This window comes from Ammospiza caudacuta, chromosome 23, assembly GCF_027887145.1.
Source record: "Ammospiza caudacuta isolate bAmmCau1 chromosome 23, bAmmCau1.pri, whole genome shotgun sequence".
NCBI lineage: Eukaryota > Metazoa > Chordata > Aves > Passeriformes > Passerellidae > Ammospiza > Ammospiza caudacuta.
Window position 1 is genome coordinate 8,108,086 of NC_080615.1, and position 17,378 is coordinate 8,125,463.

The 17,378-nt window shown below is 53.6% G+C and overlaps 3 protein-coding genes across 3 annotated transcripts; 1 reads left to right on the forward strand and 2 right to left on the reverse strand.

Annotated features, from left to right (window-relative positions):
• Positions 1-723: 723 nt before the first annotated feature.
• Positions 724-9,436, reverse strand: ZW10 (zw10 kinetochore protein). Its single transcript, XM_058818965.1, has 16 exons — positions 9,221-9,436; positions 8,705-8,839; positions 8,131-8,232; positions 7,539-7,616; positions 7,277-7,436; positions 6,963-7,112; positions 6,357-6,548; positions 6,031-6,182; positions 5,664-5,846; positions 5,243-5,481; positions 4,410-4,481; positions 3,646-3,815; positions 2,971-3,101; positions 2,593-2,724; positions 2,188-2,390; positions 724-1,873 (listed from the first exon to the last, which is right to left on the reverse strand). The coding sequence occupies exons 1-16, from the start codon at positions 9,434-9,436 to the stop codon at positions 1,753-1,755; spliced, it is 2,436 nt and encodes an 811-aa protein (XP_058674948.1). The 3' UTR covers positions 724-1,752.
• A 544-nt stretch (positions 9,437-9,980) lies between these two features.
• LOC131567518 (T-cell surface glycoprotein CD3 gamma chain-like) lies at positions 9,981-11,670 on the forward strand. Its single transcript, XM_058819167.1, has 5 exons — positions 9,981-10,114; positions 10,404-10,607; positions 10,882-11,013; positions 11,163-11,203; positions 11,470-11,670. The coding sequence occupies exons 1-5, from the start codon at positions 10,042-10,044 to the stop codon at positions 11,530-11,532; spliced, it is 513 nt and encodes a 170-aa protein (XP_058675150.1). The 5' UTR covers positions 9,981-10,041; the 3' UTR covers positions 11,533-11,670.
• A 1,293-nt stretch (positions 11,671-12,963) lies between these two features.
• On the reverse strand, positions 12,964-16,777 carry LOC131567514 (T-cell surface glycoprotein CD3 epsilon chain). Its single transcript, XM_058819163.1, has 7 exons — positions 16,729-16,777; positions 15,711-15,731; positions 15,444-15,458; positions 15,117-15,317; positions 14,753-14,905; positions 13,853-13,899; positions 12,964-13,200 (listed from the first exon to the last, which is right to left on the reverse strand). The coding sequence occupies exons 1-7, from the start codon at positions 16,775-16,777 to the stop codon at positions 13,144-13,146; spliced, it is 543 nt and encodes a 180-aa protein (XP_058675146.1). The 3' UTR covers positions 12,964-13,143.
• Positions 16,778-17,378: the final 601 nt, after the last annotated feature.

A 17,378-nucleotide genomic window follows, 5' to 3' on the forward strand; every position in this document is an offset into this window, starting at 1 on the left:
AGATGCCCAGCAGCAGCCCCGGGCTGGAGGAGCAGCCTGGTGAGTCCCTGTGTGCCCAGGAGGGCTGGCACAGGATGCTCAGGGTGGGTTCCGTGCCCGGGCTGTTCCCTCCTCTCCCGCTGGAGCTCCAGCACCATCTACAGTCCTGCCAGGGCGCTCCAGGGGCTCAGGGCGCGGCACGGGCACAGGAAGAGTCAGGAGCTGGGCCAGGGGTGATTTGGGGGTATTTGCAGCTTTTCTGGTCTCTAAATGAGACAGGAGGCTTGGAGGAAAAAACCCCAAAGCAAGCCCAAACTCCCATTTTCAGAGCAGCAAACACACCGGGCTTGTGCCACAACACAGCTGGTGCTGCTCAGAGGGAGAACAAACCCACCTGAAACTGCAGCACAGGTAATGAGACATTCATGGGAGTTCCTTTGGTTAAACAGCATTAAAAATTCCTTGGTGCTTCATTGGAGCACTGAGCCAGCAGCTGTGGCTGTCAGGGATGGAGGAGTAGGGGGAAAATGCCTTTATTGCATGGGACAGCTCTTCCAGTCTGATTTTCTTAGACCCACTAGAATTCAGGAAAGGACAGACTGCACATGGAAACGCCCTGCCCTTCCCACAAGTGAGGAACAGCCCAGGACTGGCTCCTCCTGCCTCACTGTAACCCAAACAGGCTCCCAAACATGCTCAGTATAAATAGTTTATTAAAGAAAATAGCAAATTCCAATTCTGTGAACAATCAACGGGGGAGAAGTGTTTTTCAAAATAGACCATTCTGGATGACTGTGTTTGAAGGGACAGGGGATCCCATGAGGTGTTGTGGGAAAACAAAAACACAAAGGTTCTGCAAGGACTGGGTGACAGGAAAGCCTCAGCCCCTGCACAAACACCTGGGAATGGGAATAGGAGTGGGACAGAACAGGAGACAACAGATTAAAACATGAAACTGTGACTGAAACTCTTCTAAGCACTACAGGGCAGGAAGGATTGGCAGCACCTTGGTCTCTGGGCTGAGCTCAGTGAATGCTCTCAGTGAGATTTTCAATTAAAACAAATGTACAACAATGCAAGTGCCAAACAGCCTTTTGTGACTTCATGCTGTGAGGGCACCTTGCATTCCCTTTGTATATTGGTTTACATTTCTCTCATCACTCCTGAAGGACAGAAAATACACCAGAAAGACACAGAGGTGTGCAGTGCACACCCAACACAAACATAAAGGAAGGAGCTGAACTGCCCTCTACACTTGGGAAAGTGACACTGGAAAGCTCTAGATCAGTTTGAAGATATTTTCCATGAGAAATAAGAGAATTTTCCTACTTTATAAAAAATCCTGTGACCTGACCCGTGGTCACCCAGCTCAGGATCTCCTCTCCCCACATCCCCCTCTCAAGTGTCTCTCCCTGGAGGTCTCAGGGGAAGCTGAGGTGGGAAACTCTGGCACTCCTGGAGGGACATCATGGACTCCCCAATCTCTGGGTTCCACGTGTGCTTTGGGGGACAGCAGAGGCCACAGAGGGGCTGCAGCTCCCACATGCAGCAGCGCATAGAAGAGTCCCAGCTGAGCACTGCAAGGGCCCAGCCTGAGATGAGGTTACAGAACACTGAGCAGGAAATGCTCCTTCCGCCAGGCAAGCTCCAGGAAGCACCAACCCAATCCCAACGTTTCCCAGACCAGCAGAAATAAGAAAGGTGAAATCAAAAGAGTATTTGGAAGTGTCAGTTTGCTCTTGCTGTGCCACAAGGTGCAGGGGTAAACTGGAGTCACTTGATCTTGGCCAGGGCTGCTGCTCTCCTCTCTGTGTTCTGGAACAAGGCTCGGATCAGACTCTTCACCTCAGCTGCTGAAAACTCCTCTGCCAGAGGCCCCTTGCCATCTGCCCACCTGCAGGGGAGACAGGGAGAGCTTTATGTGACCAATCTGCCCAGAAATGGCACCTCCAATAAACCTCCAAGGACCTGTGCCAGCAGCTGGTCCTGACCCTTTCCTCTGGAAAAGAAAAGGGAAAGGGAAAGGGAAAGGGAAAGGGAAAGGGAAAGGGAAAGGGAAAGGGAAAGGGAAAGGGAAAGGGAAAGGGAAAGGGAAAGGGAAAGGGAAAGGGAAAGGGAAAGGGAAAGGGAAAGGGAAAGTTCCTGCTCTTCCTCTGAACTGCAGCTCCCTGCACAGGCTGGAGAAGCAGCTGGAAAGGAAACACCTACTGATCCACAATTTCTTGGAGGTTGGCCTGCAGGATGATCATCAGCTCCTTGAATGTCATCCACTTCTGCACATAGACTGGAACTTCCTCTTGGTATTTCTTGTTTTTGTCCTCTTCAAGCAGAGGGGTGAAAACTTGGGGTCCCTCCTCCACCATGATCCTGCAGAGTGAGTACAGCCTGTCTGCATCCTCTGCAGAGATATCCTGGGATGGGGAGAACATCAACAGAGCTGAAGTGAGGCTTATTTTGGGAGTGCCAAGTGAAATGAAAAATTTGGATTGTGAAGGTTTCCTGTGGACACATGATTATAATTTCTGTGTGAATGAACTGCTCCCCTGAAATGTGATGGTGGGGAGAGTTCCTGGAGGTGACAAACACTGCCCCCAGCACCCCCATGGCTGTTACCTCCAGGGCAGCAATCCTGGTGACAATCTCTGCCAGGGCTGTGTTCAGGAGGGCCCCCATGGCCTTGCAGTACACGTTCACAGGGAGCACATCCTGCCACACCATGCCCAGCCTCCTCAGCTGGTGCAGCACCTGCAAGGCAACAGCTGAGTGTGACACCAGAACCCTGGGAAAGGCACCAGGGCATCAGGAGAGTACAGATGGGGAGAAACAATGGAGCAATCCTGCTAAAGACACAGCCCAGGACAAAAAACCCCAAACCATCAGTCAGAAAACAGTTTTTTTAGCAGCTGCACAGGTGTCAGGGCTGAGATTCCACAGTGCACCCTCCCCAGGATACCTGCAGGCACTGGGATGCTCTCTCTCTGCCCTCCTCACCTGCTTTATGGCTTTATTTGCTGCACAGTAATTCTCCTCATCATCCATGTTGGAAAAGTTCCTGGCACTCGAGAGCCTCTCCAGGATTTCTCCCTTCTGCACTCGCATCTGGGCCAGAAAACACTCCATCCCTTTAGGAGCAAAACAAGCAGAGAGAAGCAATTAAACAATTACTAAATTTGCTCTGCCTATTTATGACTGCAAGTGCTGAATAATGAACTTGCTATAACGTTTTATTTTTAATCAATTTCCAGTCTCCAAACAGTCTCCCAGAGCCAGTTTAACCAGTGAGCTCTTGTGCAGCTTGCGTTGCTACAGCACTGCTGGAAAAGAGCAGCAGAAGGAATTGTGGATTGCTCCTGTTAGCTCACACAAACCTATCTCTGAATTTATTTCTGTGGAATAACTAATGAAAATATCAAAGGACTGAGCAGCAGATCCCAGAACACAACTTGCTGCATACTGAGCTGTTCTTGGGACTAAGCTCACAGGAAGATACAGGTTTCAAAGAGCCAAAACCTCCTAACTCAGAAATGTTCGTGCCACTTGTCCAAACACCACCAACCCACTGCTCACACTGAGTGAGCAGCCAAACCCCCACGAAAGCACCCAGCAGGGTGAGCTCCCAGGTGAGCCACAAGCACCTCTGGAGAGGGGAAGGGGCAGGGGAGTTACCCAGCCTCCTGAAGGCAGGCACCAGGTCCACGAAGGTGGCAGCCCCGTTGCTGAGCACGCTGGTGCTGCGGTAGCGGAACTGGTGGCCCAGGGTCAGCAGGTGGTGGGCGATGTACATGCAGTTGTTGTGGTGGATGGCAGCCAGCTGGGGCAGCTTCTGCAGGTTCTCCCTGGCCCAGCAAGAAGGGAAAAGGAGAAATGGGTTTATTTAGAGCTGGTTCTGTTAAAAAATTGATTGTGTCTATCCTAGAGAAATGCACGGTCTGGTGCTGGCAAGGCCTGACTGACATCAGAGTGAAAACATTTAATCTCACAAACCCCACAGGAACTAGCAGGAAAAGAGTCTGAAATGGCACTGAGGCACTTGAACCCTGTGCTATCCCACAGTTTCCAGCCATGGGCTTTCAAACGGGAACGTATTTTGTTAGAGCAAAGTCACAGAGAGGAAAGGGGAGAGAAAGTCTCTGACAGGATTGTGAACTTTCCATCTTCACTGCTGCTCTTTTTTTCACATGAAAAACATCCTGAAAAATCTGCGCATCAGATCTGAGGTCAAAGTTATGTCTGGAAACAAATACAGCTGTGTGAGAGCTTCACTCACACCCTTGATCACAGACTGCCAACACAGAAATTCTCCAGCACTTTGCTTTGCACAGGTAAGTCTTAGTTAGAGATTGAGTCGTTGATTTTTGCTGATGGAGCTGTAGTGGGACTGTTCCAACAGCAGTATTGCCCCTCAGAACAGGAAATGTGGACACACTCACCTGTGGTATGTGGGCACCACCTCATAGAAGAGCTGGAAGATGTTCCTGACACAGTCAAAGAGCTGCACACAGCTGCAAGGGAAAGAGGGCTCCTGTCAGCCTGGCACTGGTGTCCTGCCCACAGCTCACCCTCAGCCTGCCCAAACAGGGCTCGTGTCAGCCTGGCACTGGTGTCCTGCTCACAGCTGACCCTCAGCCTGCCCCACAACAAGGTTTTAGCACTGGCACAAAGAGGGGATTGTCAGCATCAATGACAGCACTATCAACACTCTGGAAAACTCTCAAAGGCTGTGCTGACCTTGAGGGTCAGTGTGGAAGGGAGATCCATGAAAGCCCAGAACAAAGGGGACACTGTCCCTGTCCCTCCAGGTGGGCAGGAACACTCAGGGACACTGTCCCTGCCCCTTGAGGGCAGCTATTACCTGGGCAACTCTCCTACTTCAGGGCTCTGGTTAAAATTGAGTTTATATGGATCCTGTCTGTTTATCCCCAAGAGCCCTGCCAGCTGCAGCCTGGAGTTCTTTGTTTTCACCAGCACAAAGAACTCTGCTCACACCGAGGCCAGCACTTGGTTTTGGCAAAAAGAGATGGGTTTGATTTTTCTAAACAACTGATTTTTCTAAAAACCTGAAGGAACAGCCTGCAGCAGTGTCAGTCTCCTGCCCAAACCCAGGGATACATCCTCCAGCCAAAACAAGAGTAATGACTGACTCCAATTTTTCAAGTTCTTTAAATCTGTTTCCAGGTGCTGGGCGTTGCTAGGGGCTGACACACAATAAATAAACACTGCTTTGATAAGTGATGCTGACTGAGGAACACCAAGCAATCCCTACCAGAGGTCAGTGCTGGCTGTGGCCTCCAGCAGGGTGTGGTAAGCCAGCTCCACGAGCTGCTGCACGGAGCAGCTGATGCGGCAGCAGGGCAGGCACAGCGTCAGGGGGCTCAGCCTGCTCTCAGTGCCCACACTCACTGTGCCATTGGGCACCAGGCTGCAGGCTCTGGGCAGCTTCATGTGGTCTCCTGAGCCAGGATCAGGGAGCTCTGGGAGGGCTATGCTGGAATCAGGTGTGATCTAAGGGAAACAGAGAGATAGGGTAACAGAACTCGGAGCTCTGAAAGGAGAATCTGCAAAACTAAAAAGCACTCAATGGCAGAGGTTTAAGACTCAAGATAAACACAACATTGCAGCACTATTAAAAAATATTTAGAGATTGTTTTCCACATGGAACAACTGTGTGAGGCATCCCCAGTCACCTTGACAGTGTTGTGTATTTCTGAGGTCATCAGGTTCCTGGCTGCCATGATCACATCCTGGCACTTCTTGTTGGCAAAGTGGGAATCCACGTTGCAGGCATATTTCAGCAGGGCAGTTGTGTCTTCCTTCAGAAACTGCATCTTCTTCAGGGCCTTCTCAAACTCCTCTGTGGATTCGATCACCTGAGGAGAGCAGATGTGTTCTATGTTAGCACAGCCCCCAAAAATCAGGGAACAAAGTTAAATTGGGTATAAAGGCTGAAAGCAGAGGACGAAGGAGGTTTTGGAGGGCATTAACCACTGGAATGCCATCCCACTGGAGTACCTGGGCTCTGTGTTCAAACCTGGGAGGGTTTTTGGGACCCACCTCTTTGTACTGCTCCAGTTTGCTGCTTTTGGTTGGGATGGAGTTCACCAGGCAGTTGTGGATGAGGCAGTCTGAGAGCTCCTCCCAGATGAGCTCCCCCAGCAGCTCTGCCAGGGTGATTCTGCCTTCCCCAGGCTGCTCCAGAGGCACATCTGCATCCCAGAGAAGAAAAATGGATTTTAACACAGCTGGGCCAGGCCCTCCATCAGCTCAAAAGCCTTTCCTCCATCTTCCTTGCACATAATGCTGATTAACAACCAGATATTCTAGAAAACTCCCATTAAATGAACAAGGTACTGATCATAACTAACTCCAGAACTGCATACTTAGCAGGTATTTGTGCAGAACTTCAAACACCAGCTTGATCTTCTCAAACACCTCCATGGGAGAGGACTCGTCCAGAGCAAGCTCCTGGGACCTGAACCTCAGGATGAACACATCTGGCTGCTCCTCTGGGACTGGCTCCAGAGATGGGTGTGAGATCAGAGGCTTCAGGATGTACTGCAACAACAAGTGGCCTGAGGAAAGAGAAAAACAGGTTTCCCAACAGCAGATGGCTCCAGTGAGGTCCAGCCCTGACTGTTCTGGATTTAGAGACTGCAAGAAGTGGGAGGAATAATCCCTTGATCAGCTCTATCAGGGAATTACCAATGAGGTAAAACTCTTCAAGCACCAGGCTATGAAACCACATAGACACAGATCAGAAATACACTGAATTGTCAGGAAAGGAGAAATAATTCCAGGTGGATAATGGGATAAATATTTTCCTATTAATAAGAGCTACAGCATTCACCTCAGTGGGAAACACAAGCCAGGAGAGGAGGAAGTTTTCCAGTGTCCTGCTGGAGTGAAGTGGGTCTCACTATCCATGTTAAAACAAGCCTGAAGTATCCCCCCCGAGCTACTGGGGCTGCTCCTGGGGTCTGCCTTACCAAAGTCTTTGAGCTTGGAGTGCAGCTCTCCCAGGACAGCCAGGGCCTGCAGCACAGCAGCCACGGGGGGCACAGCAGTGTCCTCGTCCTGGGGTGGCACCGTGTGCAAGTGCAGCTCCGAGAGCACCAGGGCCTCCAGGCTGCTGCTCCCTGCACACAGAGCACATTCAGAACTGCCACAGGGCACAGCAGAAGCAGATCCACCCTCCCCAGAGCTCCTTCAGCCCCCTCAGCCCAACAGCTCCACTGCGTGTCCCACCCTGCGGGTGAGAACTTCAGTGGGGCAGAAAAAGTGAAAAAAGCCCTGTGAGCACCTTTGGAAGGGGGAAGCTTCCACACAATGAGCTTCTGCCACTCCTCCCCGAGGTGGTAGATCATGTTCTGTGTCTGCACTGTGAGCTCTGTGCCCAGGGCCTTCAGGATCTTCAGCTCAAAGCCCCTGCGGGACTCCAGGCTCCTGAGGCTGCTCCGTGCCTGGGGAGAGCAGACACAGCTCAGGTGGGCACTGCCCTGCCAGGGAAAGCATCCCCTGGAACCCACCCAGGGCATCCAGCCCCCTGCCAGGGGCACTGCTACCTTCTCCAGCTGCTGAGCTGCTGCCACGTACTGCTTCTCCTGCAGGGCAGAGTTGCACTCCTTGACAGTTGTGTCAAACTGCAAAGGGGAACACACACAGGGGGTGTCACTGCAGCTCTGCTACTGCAGACACTCCCAGACCTGTGAGCTACACGCTCACCCAAACCTCTGAACTACAGACACTCCCACACCTGTGAGCTGCTGCCACTCACCTCAATCTGTGAGCCACAGACACCCAAATCTATAAACTACAGACACTCCCAAATATGTGAGCCACAGACACACAAACCTGTAAACTACAGACACTCCCAAACCTGTGAGCTACAGACACACAAACCTGTAAACTACAGACACTCCCAAACCTGTGAGCTACAGACACACAAACCTGTAAACTACAGACACTCCCAAACCTGTGAGCTACAGACACACAAACCTGTAAACTACAGACACTCCCAAACCTGTGAGCTACAGACACACAAACCTGTAAACTACAGACACTCCCAAACCTGTGAGCCACAGACACTCATCCCAAACAGAAGCCCAGAACAATGCTCACACTGAGGAGCAGGATTATTCTGCTCCCCCTCCTCACCTCCTGCAGCTTTTTCAGGACACTCAGGACCAGCGTGTCCCTCTCCAGCTGCTGCTTCAGCTCTGTGAACTCAGCAACAGCCACGTTTAGATCTCGCTGGACCTAAAACAACAGCAGTTCTCAGTTCACTCACAGCATTGGTTAGCACACACATTTTCCTCTTAAATTTCACTTATCATTTATTTCTGTTCAGAGAATGATTTGGTGAGGAAAAACTCCATCCTTTTTACTCCTGTGTCCCATCCCCTGCCCCAGCCAAGGCTGGTCCTTCTCTCTGAAGGACACTGTGACACACTTTTCCACCCATACAAGAGTGACAACCCCTTAATGGCAGCTCTTAATGTGCACCCTGGTGTCCCCTCAAGGCATTCTTTAGGGCTGATATCACCCAGGGATCCCAGCCAGAGAATCATAGAATCCCCCGAGCTGGATGGGATCATCGAGTCCTGCCACAAACCCCAAAATCCCATCATGAAAGGGTTGTGCAGACACTCCTTGAGCTCTGGCAGGTTTGGGGCTGTGACCAAGCACCCCACGATGGGCTGAAATGGAGCAGGATGTCCCTGGGAGTCACCTCGTTCTCGATGCCCGCCTTGAGCAGGTCGATGTTGCTGGACAGCCCCTCCACCTGCGCCACCAGGTCCTCTGCGCTCTGCATGCTGGGCAGGAACTCGCTGTACTTCTTGTTGATCATGGTGCACACCTCTCCCTGAGGACAGCGAGCGAAGGGACAGCGTCACCTCGGTGACACAGGGACAGGGTGAGAGGGCAGGGCTGGGGCACCGCAGGATGGAGAGGGCTGGGACATCCCTGAGCAGGGCTGGGGCACCCCGGGACGAACCAGGACTGGACACCCGGGGCTGAACCAAGGCTGGGCACCCCAATCCAGCTGACCCAGGGCTGGACACCCGGCCCAAACCAGGGCTGGGCACCCGAAATAATCCAGGGCTGGACACCCCGATCCGGCTGACCCAGAGCTGGACATCTGGACACCCGAGTGACACACAGCTGGACACCCAGTCGCGACCGGCTCCGCCTCAGTGCCGGCTCCCTGTCTCTCCCCGCGCCCCCTCCGTTCCCCGTCCCTTGCCTTGAGCTCCTCGACGCGGCGGGAGAGGCGCCCGACGCGAGCCCCCAGGTGCTCCTTGTCCAGCCGGCCCGAGTGCGCCAGCACGGCCGCCACCAACGAGCCCGCCCGCGCCGCCATGGCTGCGCGCCCTACGGCGGCCGCGAGGGACACGGGACCGCGGCGCGGAGCTCGATCCGGAGACCGCGGGTTCGAGACTGACCGGGGACAGCCGGACATGGCGGGGGGGGGGGCGGAGAGGGGACCGCGGTTATGGAGACACCCAGAGATCCCATGGGGATCGGGGACCGCGGTTATGGGGACGCGGAGATACCGGGGGGCGGGAACCGTGGTTATGGGAACATCTGGAGGTGGCGGGAGAGAGGACCGCCGTTATGGTGACGCCCGGAGATGAGAGGGAGCAGGAACGCGGTTATGGGGACACGGAGATGCCGGGGAATCTGTGGATGGCGTGACCTGTGGCTACTGGATGCTGAGGGTCCGTGGCTATGAGGGACCAGTGGATGCCGGGGTCTGTGGCTATGGGGGACCAGTGGCTGCAGGGGATGTGGAAATTTCGGGGACTCCCCAGCTCTGCAGTGTTTCCTGGCTGCGGGGTCCATCAGTGGATGTCCCTGGCTGCAGGGGGACAGGGAGATCGGGGCTCAGAGGGTTCCGTGGGTGCTGGGGTGAGGAGGCAGGCCCCGAGCCCCCATCCATCCTTGCCGGGGGAGGGAGGATCAGCCCCCGGCATCCGGAGTCTGACGCAGCCCGGGCGGGAGGTGCCTCGTGGTGACAGCTGTCCCCACGTCCCGGAGCGGGGACAGAGCCACCACCGCCGTGCCATGCCGGGGGGAAAGGCTCTGAGTGCCTGGGGGCTGCTGGCCAGCCTGGCCCTGGCCAGCTGGGGGGTCCGAGGTGAGTCCGGGGCTGTGGGGTCAGCGGCCGGACACTCGCCGTGGTCCCTGGCCATGGTGGGAAGGAACCCCAGGGCTTGGGAACCCCAGGGCTTGGTGAGGTTTTCCTGCAGGAAAAGTTTGGAATGTCCACGGGGAAAAAGGAATCGGTGCAGGAGGATGGGAGAGTTTGGCCAGAGCTCTTTTGGGACAGCCTGATGTGATGCTTCCTGCCCAGGAAGGAGCTCCGAGCTCTGCCCTGCTGCTCATCACTCAGAGGTGAAGCTCTCTGCTCCCTTCTCCTTGCACAGGGCAGATATTCGTGAAGGAATTCAGCGGGAAGGTGTTCCTGGAGTGTGTGAGGAGCCAAGGCAAGAACATCACGTGGTGGAGAGATGGGAGCCCTGTTGGGCACGAGGCACAGCTGGACCTGAGCGGGGTTTATGACGACCCCAGGGGCCTCTACACGTGTGAGACAGGAGACCAGAAGAACAGCCTCCAGGTGCACTACCGCAGTAAGTGTTCACTGCTGCCTTGCCAGAGCCAGGGCTGCTCGGAGGGTTCCCCTAAGCCGAGCCTTGAGGGAATTTCCCCTCATCTAGGAGTGTCCCCAGTGGTTTCTCTGCATATGGTGTCACTGTGACAGCCCTGCAGTTCAGTGCCATGACCTGCTCCTCTGCCCTGCACTGGTGGGGGGGACACGGGGGTCACACAGCAAAGCCAGCTGGGCTCTGTTGCACTGGCAGAGCTGGCCCTGCCCTCAGTGTTTGTGTCCTTTTGGGTTTGCAGTGTGCCAGAACTGCATCGAGGTGGACGCTCCCACCATCTCGGGCATCGTCGTCGCCGACCTGGTGGCCACGCTGCTCCTGGCAGTGGCCGTGTACTGCATCAGTGGCCATGACAGGGGACACACCTCGCGAGGTGAGGGATGGGGACAGCCCGGCGGCTGTGCCTGGCACCCCTGGGAGCTCTGTGTGGCACCCCTGGGGGCTGCAGCCAGCTCTTGGGTTTGTTTGGAAACGTTCCCCACATTGCCCATGGCTACCTGAGCTTGTCCTTTCTTCCTTCAGCCTCTGACAAGCAGAACCTGATCTCCAACGAGCTCTACCAGGTGAGTGCGGGGGCACCGCTGTGTGTGGGGACACCACTAGCACCCCGTGTGTGTTTGGGGACACCTTCAGCATTCCTGGGTGTGTGTGGGGACACCACTAGCACCCCTGTGTGTGTTTGGGGACACCTTCAGCTCCCCTGTGTGTGTGTGTGCACCTTCAGCCCCTCAGCGTGGAGAGAATCTTGCCCAAGGCTGACCCAGCTCACCCTCCCAGGGTTTGGCAGGTGCAGTTTGGGTTCATGTCCCCTTATTTTTCCCCCTGGCAGCCCCTGGGAGAGCGGGAGGAGGATCAGTACAGCCGGCTGGCTCCCGCCCGTGCGCGCAGGTGAGGAGGAAGACTCTGGGACTGCCTTCATCAGCGTGCTGGCTTTGCTTGGGGGTCCCTCCAGGGTGGGCTGCTTGCAGCCCTGTGCTCATTGCACACCTCTTGCACTTCTGTATTAATGCCAATAAAGATGAGCCTGTCCCACAGGCTCCCTGCTCCATCTGCTGTGTGCAGCTCCTGGGGAAGGGCACAGGGATGGGGTCTGGGCACTGGGAAGGTCAAAGGGATGGGGTCTGGGCACTGGGAAGGGCAAAGGGATGGGGTCTGGGCACTAGGAAGGGCACAGGGATGGGATTTGGTCACTGGAAAGGGCACAGGGATGGGGTCTGGTCATTGGGAAAGGCACAGGGATGGGGTCTGGTCATGGGGAAGGGCACAGGGATGGCGTCTGGTCACTGGGAAGGTGCACACAGGATGGGATTTTGGTCATTGGGAAGATCTAGTCATTGGGAAGATCCACAGGGTGGCATCTGATCATTGGGAAGATCTGGTCACTGGGTAGGTGCACACAAGATGGGATCTGGTCCCTGGGAAGGGCACAGAAATGGGATCTGGTCACTGCGAAGATCTGTTCACTGGGAAGGTGCACAGGGATGAGACGTGGTCATTGGGAAGATGCGCAGGGATGGGATTTGGAATGGCAATGCCAGGTCTCCACTCCCCAGCCCCAAGCAGAAACAGTTCACGTTGGAATGTTCATGGGGAAAAAGGACATCTCCCGTCTGAGCCCCCAGAATGGGACACAGACACCAACAGGGCCAGCCAGCATCACCTCAGCCTGGAAGGATGAGGAAATTTGCAGCCCTGCAGGCAGTAAAGCCCAAAGCGGTGGTGCAGCGGTGAAGAGGGGCCCGTGGGTTGTTTTGGTGCCTGTTTGAGCTCGAAGCCTGGCTGAGGCAGCCCTGAGCAGAGGAAGCAGCAGCAGAGCAGGGCTGGGGGCGTTGAGCTGCGCCCCAGCAGCTCCAGGATGCGGTTTAGAGCACAGCTGGGCTCCTTCACCACAGCAGGCCCCACACCCCGGCGGGGAGATGGCGAGATACACACAGCACCAAGCAGCCCCAGAGCCCCAAACCCACACAGGGCCACGCTGTCACCTTCTGTGAGCAGCATTGCTGCAAATGGGGCCAGGCTGGGAAGGGGACAGCGGGACCAGGTCAGAGACAAAACCCCCTGCAAAAGATCCATACTCAGCCCAAGGAACACCAGAACCAAGTGAGGGCACTCAGGGTAGATATTAAGCCTGAAGGAAAAGGTCAGAGGCAAATCCCCCTGAGGAGGATCCGTTCTCAGCCCAGGGAACACCAGAACCAAGTGGGGGCACTCAGGGTGGAAATTAAACCTGAGGGGAAAGCAGCAGGAGCAGAGGGAAGTGCAAGGGAAAAGGAGACCAGGGAGGCCCAGTGAGGTTGCAGTCCTTTAATGAGAAGGAAATCTCGTGCCAATGTGCTCATTTCTGCTCCGGGCTGGCAAACCCAAGCACACCCCGGGGTGGGACAGCACGTCCATGTCCTGTGGCCAGAACACCAGAGGCTCAGCAGAGCTGCAGAGAGCTGGGACAAGGTGGGCAGAAGCGTTTCACCCCGAGCTGCTTGTCCAGGCTGCCATCAGAGGAGTTTCAGATGGCCCTGGGGGCCAGGCCTGCATACACCTCCCGCTGCCCCTTCCGGATGGGCTGTGGGGAGACGTGAGATCCTGGGTCAGGAGATGGAGCCCCACACTTCTCCTCACAGAGAAAAGCAGGGCACAATTCTTCCCAAGATTATTCTCATCTCATTTGCTGTGCCTGTTTTTGTGCCAAAGTAGAATGCAATAGTAGAATGTGCAATAGCAGAAAGCAATGTGGAGATTGTTTCCCCACAGTGATGGTGTTTTGTTTCCTTGGCCTGTCAGGGCCAGGTGTGTGTGTGTGTGTGTCAGGACTGAGGGTGACAGTCACGAGATTCTGTGCAGTGTGTGCAGAGTTGAGTGCTTGGCAGGTTCAGTTTTAGATGTATAGAATAATACAGTATAATAAAGTAATTAATTTGCCTTCTGATAAGATGGAGTCCTCCTCATCATTCCTCCATAGCACCAGCTCTAAGGAGCCCTCACTAAGCCCACACAGGGCATGGAGAAAAGCAGAGCAGAGCAGGGGCAGTGCCCAGGGAGCTGCAGCTCTGCCCCCACATAAATCCCCGTGGCAGCACCAGGGAAAGGGGCTCTACCCTCACCACCCTTTTCCCAATTCCAGCCAGGAAATCTGGGAGCTTGGCTGGATGCTCCTTCAGGGATGGATGACCTGGCTGTCCCTCCCCAGCAGCAGCATGGAAAGGGACTGTCCTCACCTCATAGTCCGGGTTGGGGACAGGGGGAGGCCGCTGCATCTTTGGACCTGAAACGGAGGCACAGAGAGGGTGAGTCCCTGCTATGAGGGCTCTCCAGGCTGATCCCAGGGCCAGGCACACCACAGATCAACCGCCATGGATTCATTCTGAGCTCCTGAAGAGCTCACAATACACACAGCTGCAGGGCTGGCTCCAGCACAGCGGCCTGGGAAATGAGCTCCATTGCAGCAGCCGGCCCATCCCTGCCCAGAGAACGCCTGGAGAACACCCCTGGGACGCAGGAGCACTGCCTGGAAGCTCGTGGGGAGCAGAGGATGCAATGAGGGTTTCCCTGGGTGTGACTGTCTTTTTTCTGAAAAATCCCCTTGCCCAGGATTTCTCTCCTAGGAAGCTGAGGAGCCTCAGGGAAAAAGGAAAACAATAATTATCTCATTGGCTTCTCCTGCGTTTTGCTGCTTTGAAATGTGAGTGGAGATTGTTTATCCAAGATATGAATTGCTTTTATTTAATGGCCAATCAGTGCTGAGCTGTGTCAGGCTCTGAAGAGTCATGAGTTTTCATTATCGTTTTTTGTAGCCTGCTGTGAGTATCCTTTCTCTATTCTTTAGTTTAGTTTTAGTATAGCATAATATAATATAATTAATATAATATAATATAATATAATATAATGTAATATAATGTACAACATAATATAATTAATGTAATGTACAACATAATATAATTAATGTAATTAATATAATTAACATAATTAATATATTAATATAATAATAAATCAGCCTTCTAAAACCATGGAGTCAGATTCACCATTTCCTTCCTCCTCCATCTGGGGACCCCAAAAATACCACACCTGGGTGCCCAGAGGGTGGCACAGACAGCTGGGGTGCCTGCAGTGGCTCTCACCTCGTGGCCGGCTGTCCCCAGCAGAGCTGGCTCGTCCCTTCCTGCCCTTGCTGAAGTAATAGACCAGGATCAGCACGCCCAGGGTGATGAGGAGGTCTGCAGTGATGATCCCTGCCACCATCAGGGCGTCCAGCTCCTCGCAGGTGGCACAAACTGCAGGGATGAGGGCAGGGGATGCTCAGAGCCGGGAGAGCCCAGCCTGGCACAGGGCTACGGGCAGCTGGGAAGGGGGAAAGGGCAAACTGGGAGGGAAGATTTGCCCAAAATGGGCTCTGGGACTGGCCTCAGCAGCACCACATTCACCCACCCCACTGGAAACCCAGAGTCAGCCCCCAAACCTGCCAGGTGAGGGGGCAGCACTCACCTTTGGCATTCAGGTACAGATGATGCTTCGCGTGTCCCAAGGAGCAGCTGAGGTTGGCAGGGGAGCTGTCGTGGTCCTTTATAATGAACTTGCTCTCCTTGGTGTCCTGGGTTTTCCCAGACAGCTCCCACTGGATGTTCTTGTCGTCCAAGGGACACGTGATGGTCACCGTGGTGCCAGAAATCTCCACCAGGAATTGCTCTTGGGAGGACGCACCAATGCGAAAGGAAAGCAAGGGCAAAAGTCAGATATTTCCACCTGGTTTTTAGTCTGCTGCAGTCTTTATACCCCGCTAAATACTAAAGAATGCTGGTAAAGTTAACTTACCCTCCAGTTCTTCATCTGCAAAACAGAAAACAAAGAGTGTTAAAAAATCATCTCACCATTGCCTCACAGTGCTGGAAATGCCCAGCACTGGTAATAATTACATACCAATTCCTCCAATCAGTAAGACCACTGTCAATTAATGAACAGTGAACTTTTCCTATCCTGCAATATTTACAAAATTCAAATCTTTCTATTTGACTTTTAGTCCTCACTTTTGAGGGATTTTAGCATGATAAATAGTTAAGGATGGCAGTAAAATACACTTACCCTGCTGAGCTGTGGTGCCAACTGCAAAAAAAGGAATAAGAAATGTTAAATAATTGAACTTCAGCTATCACACACCTTTCCTACTCCCAGGACATCCTTTCTGAGCTCAGCTGCTTGAAAGAGATGTTTACAATCCCACATTCATGCTGAAGGCATCAGAAATATTCTGCTGGTGAGACAGGATGTTGTTCTGAACTTGGAAGCCATTTTCAACACAGCCTAACGCAGAATGGAAACTTGAATCATTTTCCAACCCAGTTCAGAGAAAAAGGTTGTTATTGCAAGATGCAAACCCAGAAATTCTGCTTTATTATCGTGGAGCAAACACTGCTGGAAAATCCTGGTAAGAACCTCTGCAAGAGTGGGAGCTTGACGTTGGTTTAACACTGTAAAACTGTTTATCTGTGTGGTTTTTCTGCCTTGTAGGAAACAACATGCTCCATGAGAGTTTTAGGAGCTGGAATATTAAAGGAAGAGTTTTTAGGAGGTGTGAATCACAGTTGTGATTTCCTTTAAAGACATTTGTCCTTTTGCAAAAAGTAACTTAAATAAGCGACTGCAGATTTGAATAAGTGCAGATTTTAATTCCACAGCGGACTTCCATGGAGAGAAGGTGACCTGATGGTTTTTATTTTACAGAGATATATTTAAATCTGGAAAAACAATAGGCCACTGATAAACCATGTTTTCTATCTTCACAAAGTTGGTACTTGCAGCACTTGGGCAGAGTAGCTGGAGTCTGGTAACAACTCTTAATGGATTATCCTGTACACTCATCTTTCCTCATTACTGGGTTCTTTAGAGCCTTTCCAGGTACTCTGCACTTCATCCTAAGCCAGTGGGGCACCCCAGCTGCCACCCCACCCCTGATGTCCCACCAAGCCTGAGTCACTTACCCAGGATCACCAAACGCTTTGAGAAAAGTGCACGGATAAAGGATAAAACCGCCAAAATTAGAAGTGTGGAACCTTACAGCTCACACAGCTATAACCCAGCTGCCTGAAGTTTGGGGACTCACCTGCACACAGCAGGAGCCCCAGGAGGGGCAGGCACTGCTCCAGCCTCATCCTCGTGTTCCTGCTGCTCCTCTCCACCACATCAGACTGCCATGGCTGTGGCAGGAAAGAGCACGGTGGCTTTCCTAGAAAGAAGCCCAGGATTGTTCTTCCCAGAATTGTTGCCCACCCGAGCAGGGCTGGGGCACTCACTCTTTCCAGAGCAGCCGAGGCTGAGGCACACACATGAAATAAGCCCAGGTCAGGAAGTGCGGAGGCTCAAAATGTCTTCACGGGACGTCACCGGCAGCCTGGGGTGGCTCCTCTGCCCTGCACCAGCTCTGCGGGCTCTGGGCAGATCCTGGAGCTGCCCTGGGAGCCGAGGAGAGGGAAACGAGCTGGAATCCATCAGGACCTTCCCAACAGCTCCTCAAAGTGAGAGCTTGAGAGGCTGCAAGTGTGCCAAAGGACTTCACGTGGAATCCCAGCGTGGTTTGGGTGGGAAGCGAGCATAAAGCCCATCCCATCCCACCCCTGCCATGAGGTACAGCCTCACTGTCCCAGGGTGCTCCAAACCCCGTCCAGCCTGGCCATGGGCACTGCCAGGGATCCAGGGGCAGCCACAGCTGTGCCAGGGCCTGCCCACCCTGCCAGGGAACAACTCCTAATTCCC

Bases quoted from the DNA above. Each gene is read 5' to 3' on its own strand.
- ZW10 (XM_058818965.1), bottom strand. From the start codon at position 9,436: ATGTCCGGCTGTCCCCGGTCAGTCTCGAACCCGCGGTCTCCGGATCGA. The intron at 6,183-6,356 runs GTATGCAGTTCT...TCTGGGATGCAG, and splicing joins TCTGCACAAATACCTGCTAA to ATGTGCCTCTGGAGCAGCCT. The intron at 2,725-2,970 runs GTGAGGAGGGCA...GTTGCCTTGCAG, and splicing joins CAAATAAAGCCATAAAGCAG to GTGCTGCACCAGCTGAGGAG.
- LOC131567514 (XM_058819163.1), bottom strand. From the start codon at position 16,777: ATGAGGCTGGAGCAGTGCCTGCCCCTCCTGGGGCTCCTGCTGTGTGCA. The intron at 14,906-15,116 runs GTGAGTGCTGCC...TCATCCCTGCAG, and splicing joins TCTGTACCTGAATGCCAAAG to TTTGTGCCACCTGCGAGGAG. The intron at 13,201-13,852 runs GTGAGGACAGTC...GTCTCCCCACAG, and splicing joins TCCCCAACCCGGACTATGAG to CCCATCCGGAAGGGGCAGCG.
- LOC131567518 (XM_058819167.1), top strand. From the start codon at position 10,042: ATGCCGGGGGGAAAGGCTCTGAGTGCCTGGGGGCTGCTGGCCAGCCTG. The intron at 11,014-11,162 runs GTGAGGGATGGG...TTCTTCCTTCAG, and splicing joins CAGGGGACACACCTCGCGAG to CCTCTGACAAGCAGAACCTG. The intron at 11,204-11,469 runs GTGAGTGCGGGG...TCCCCCTGGCAG, and splicing joins TCTCCAACGAGCTCTACCAG to CCCCTGGGAGAGCGGGAGGA.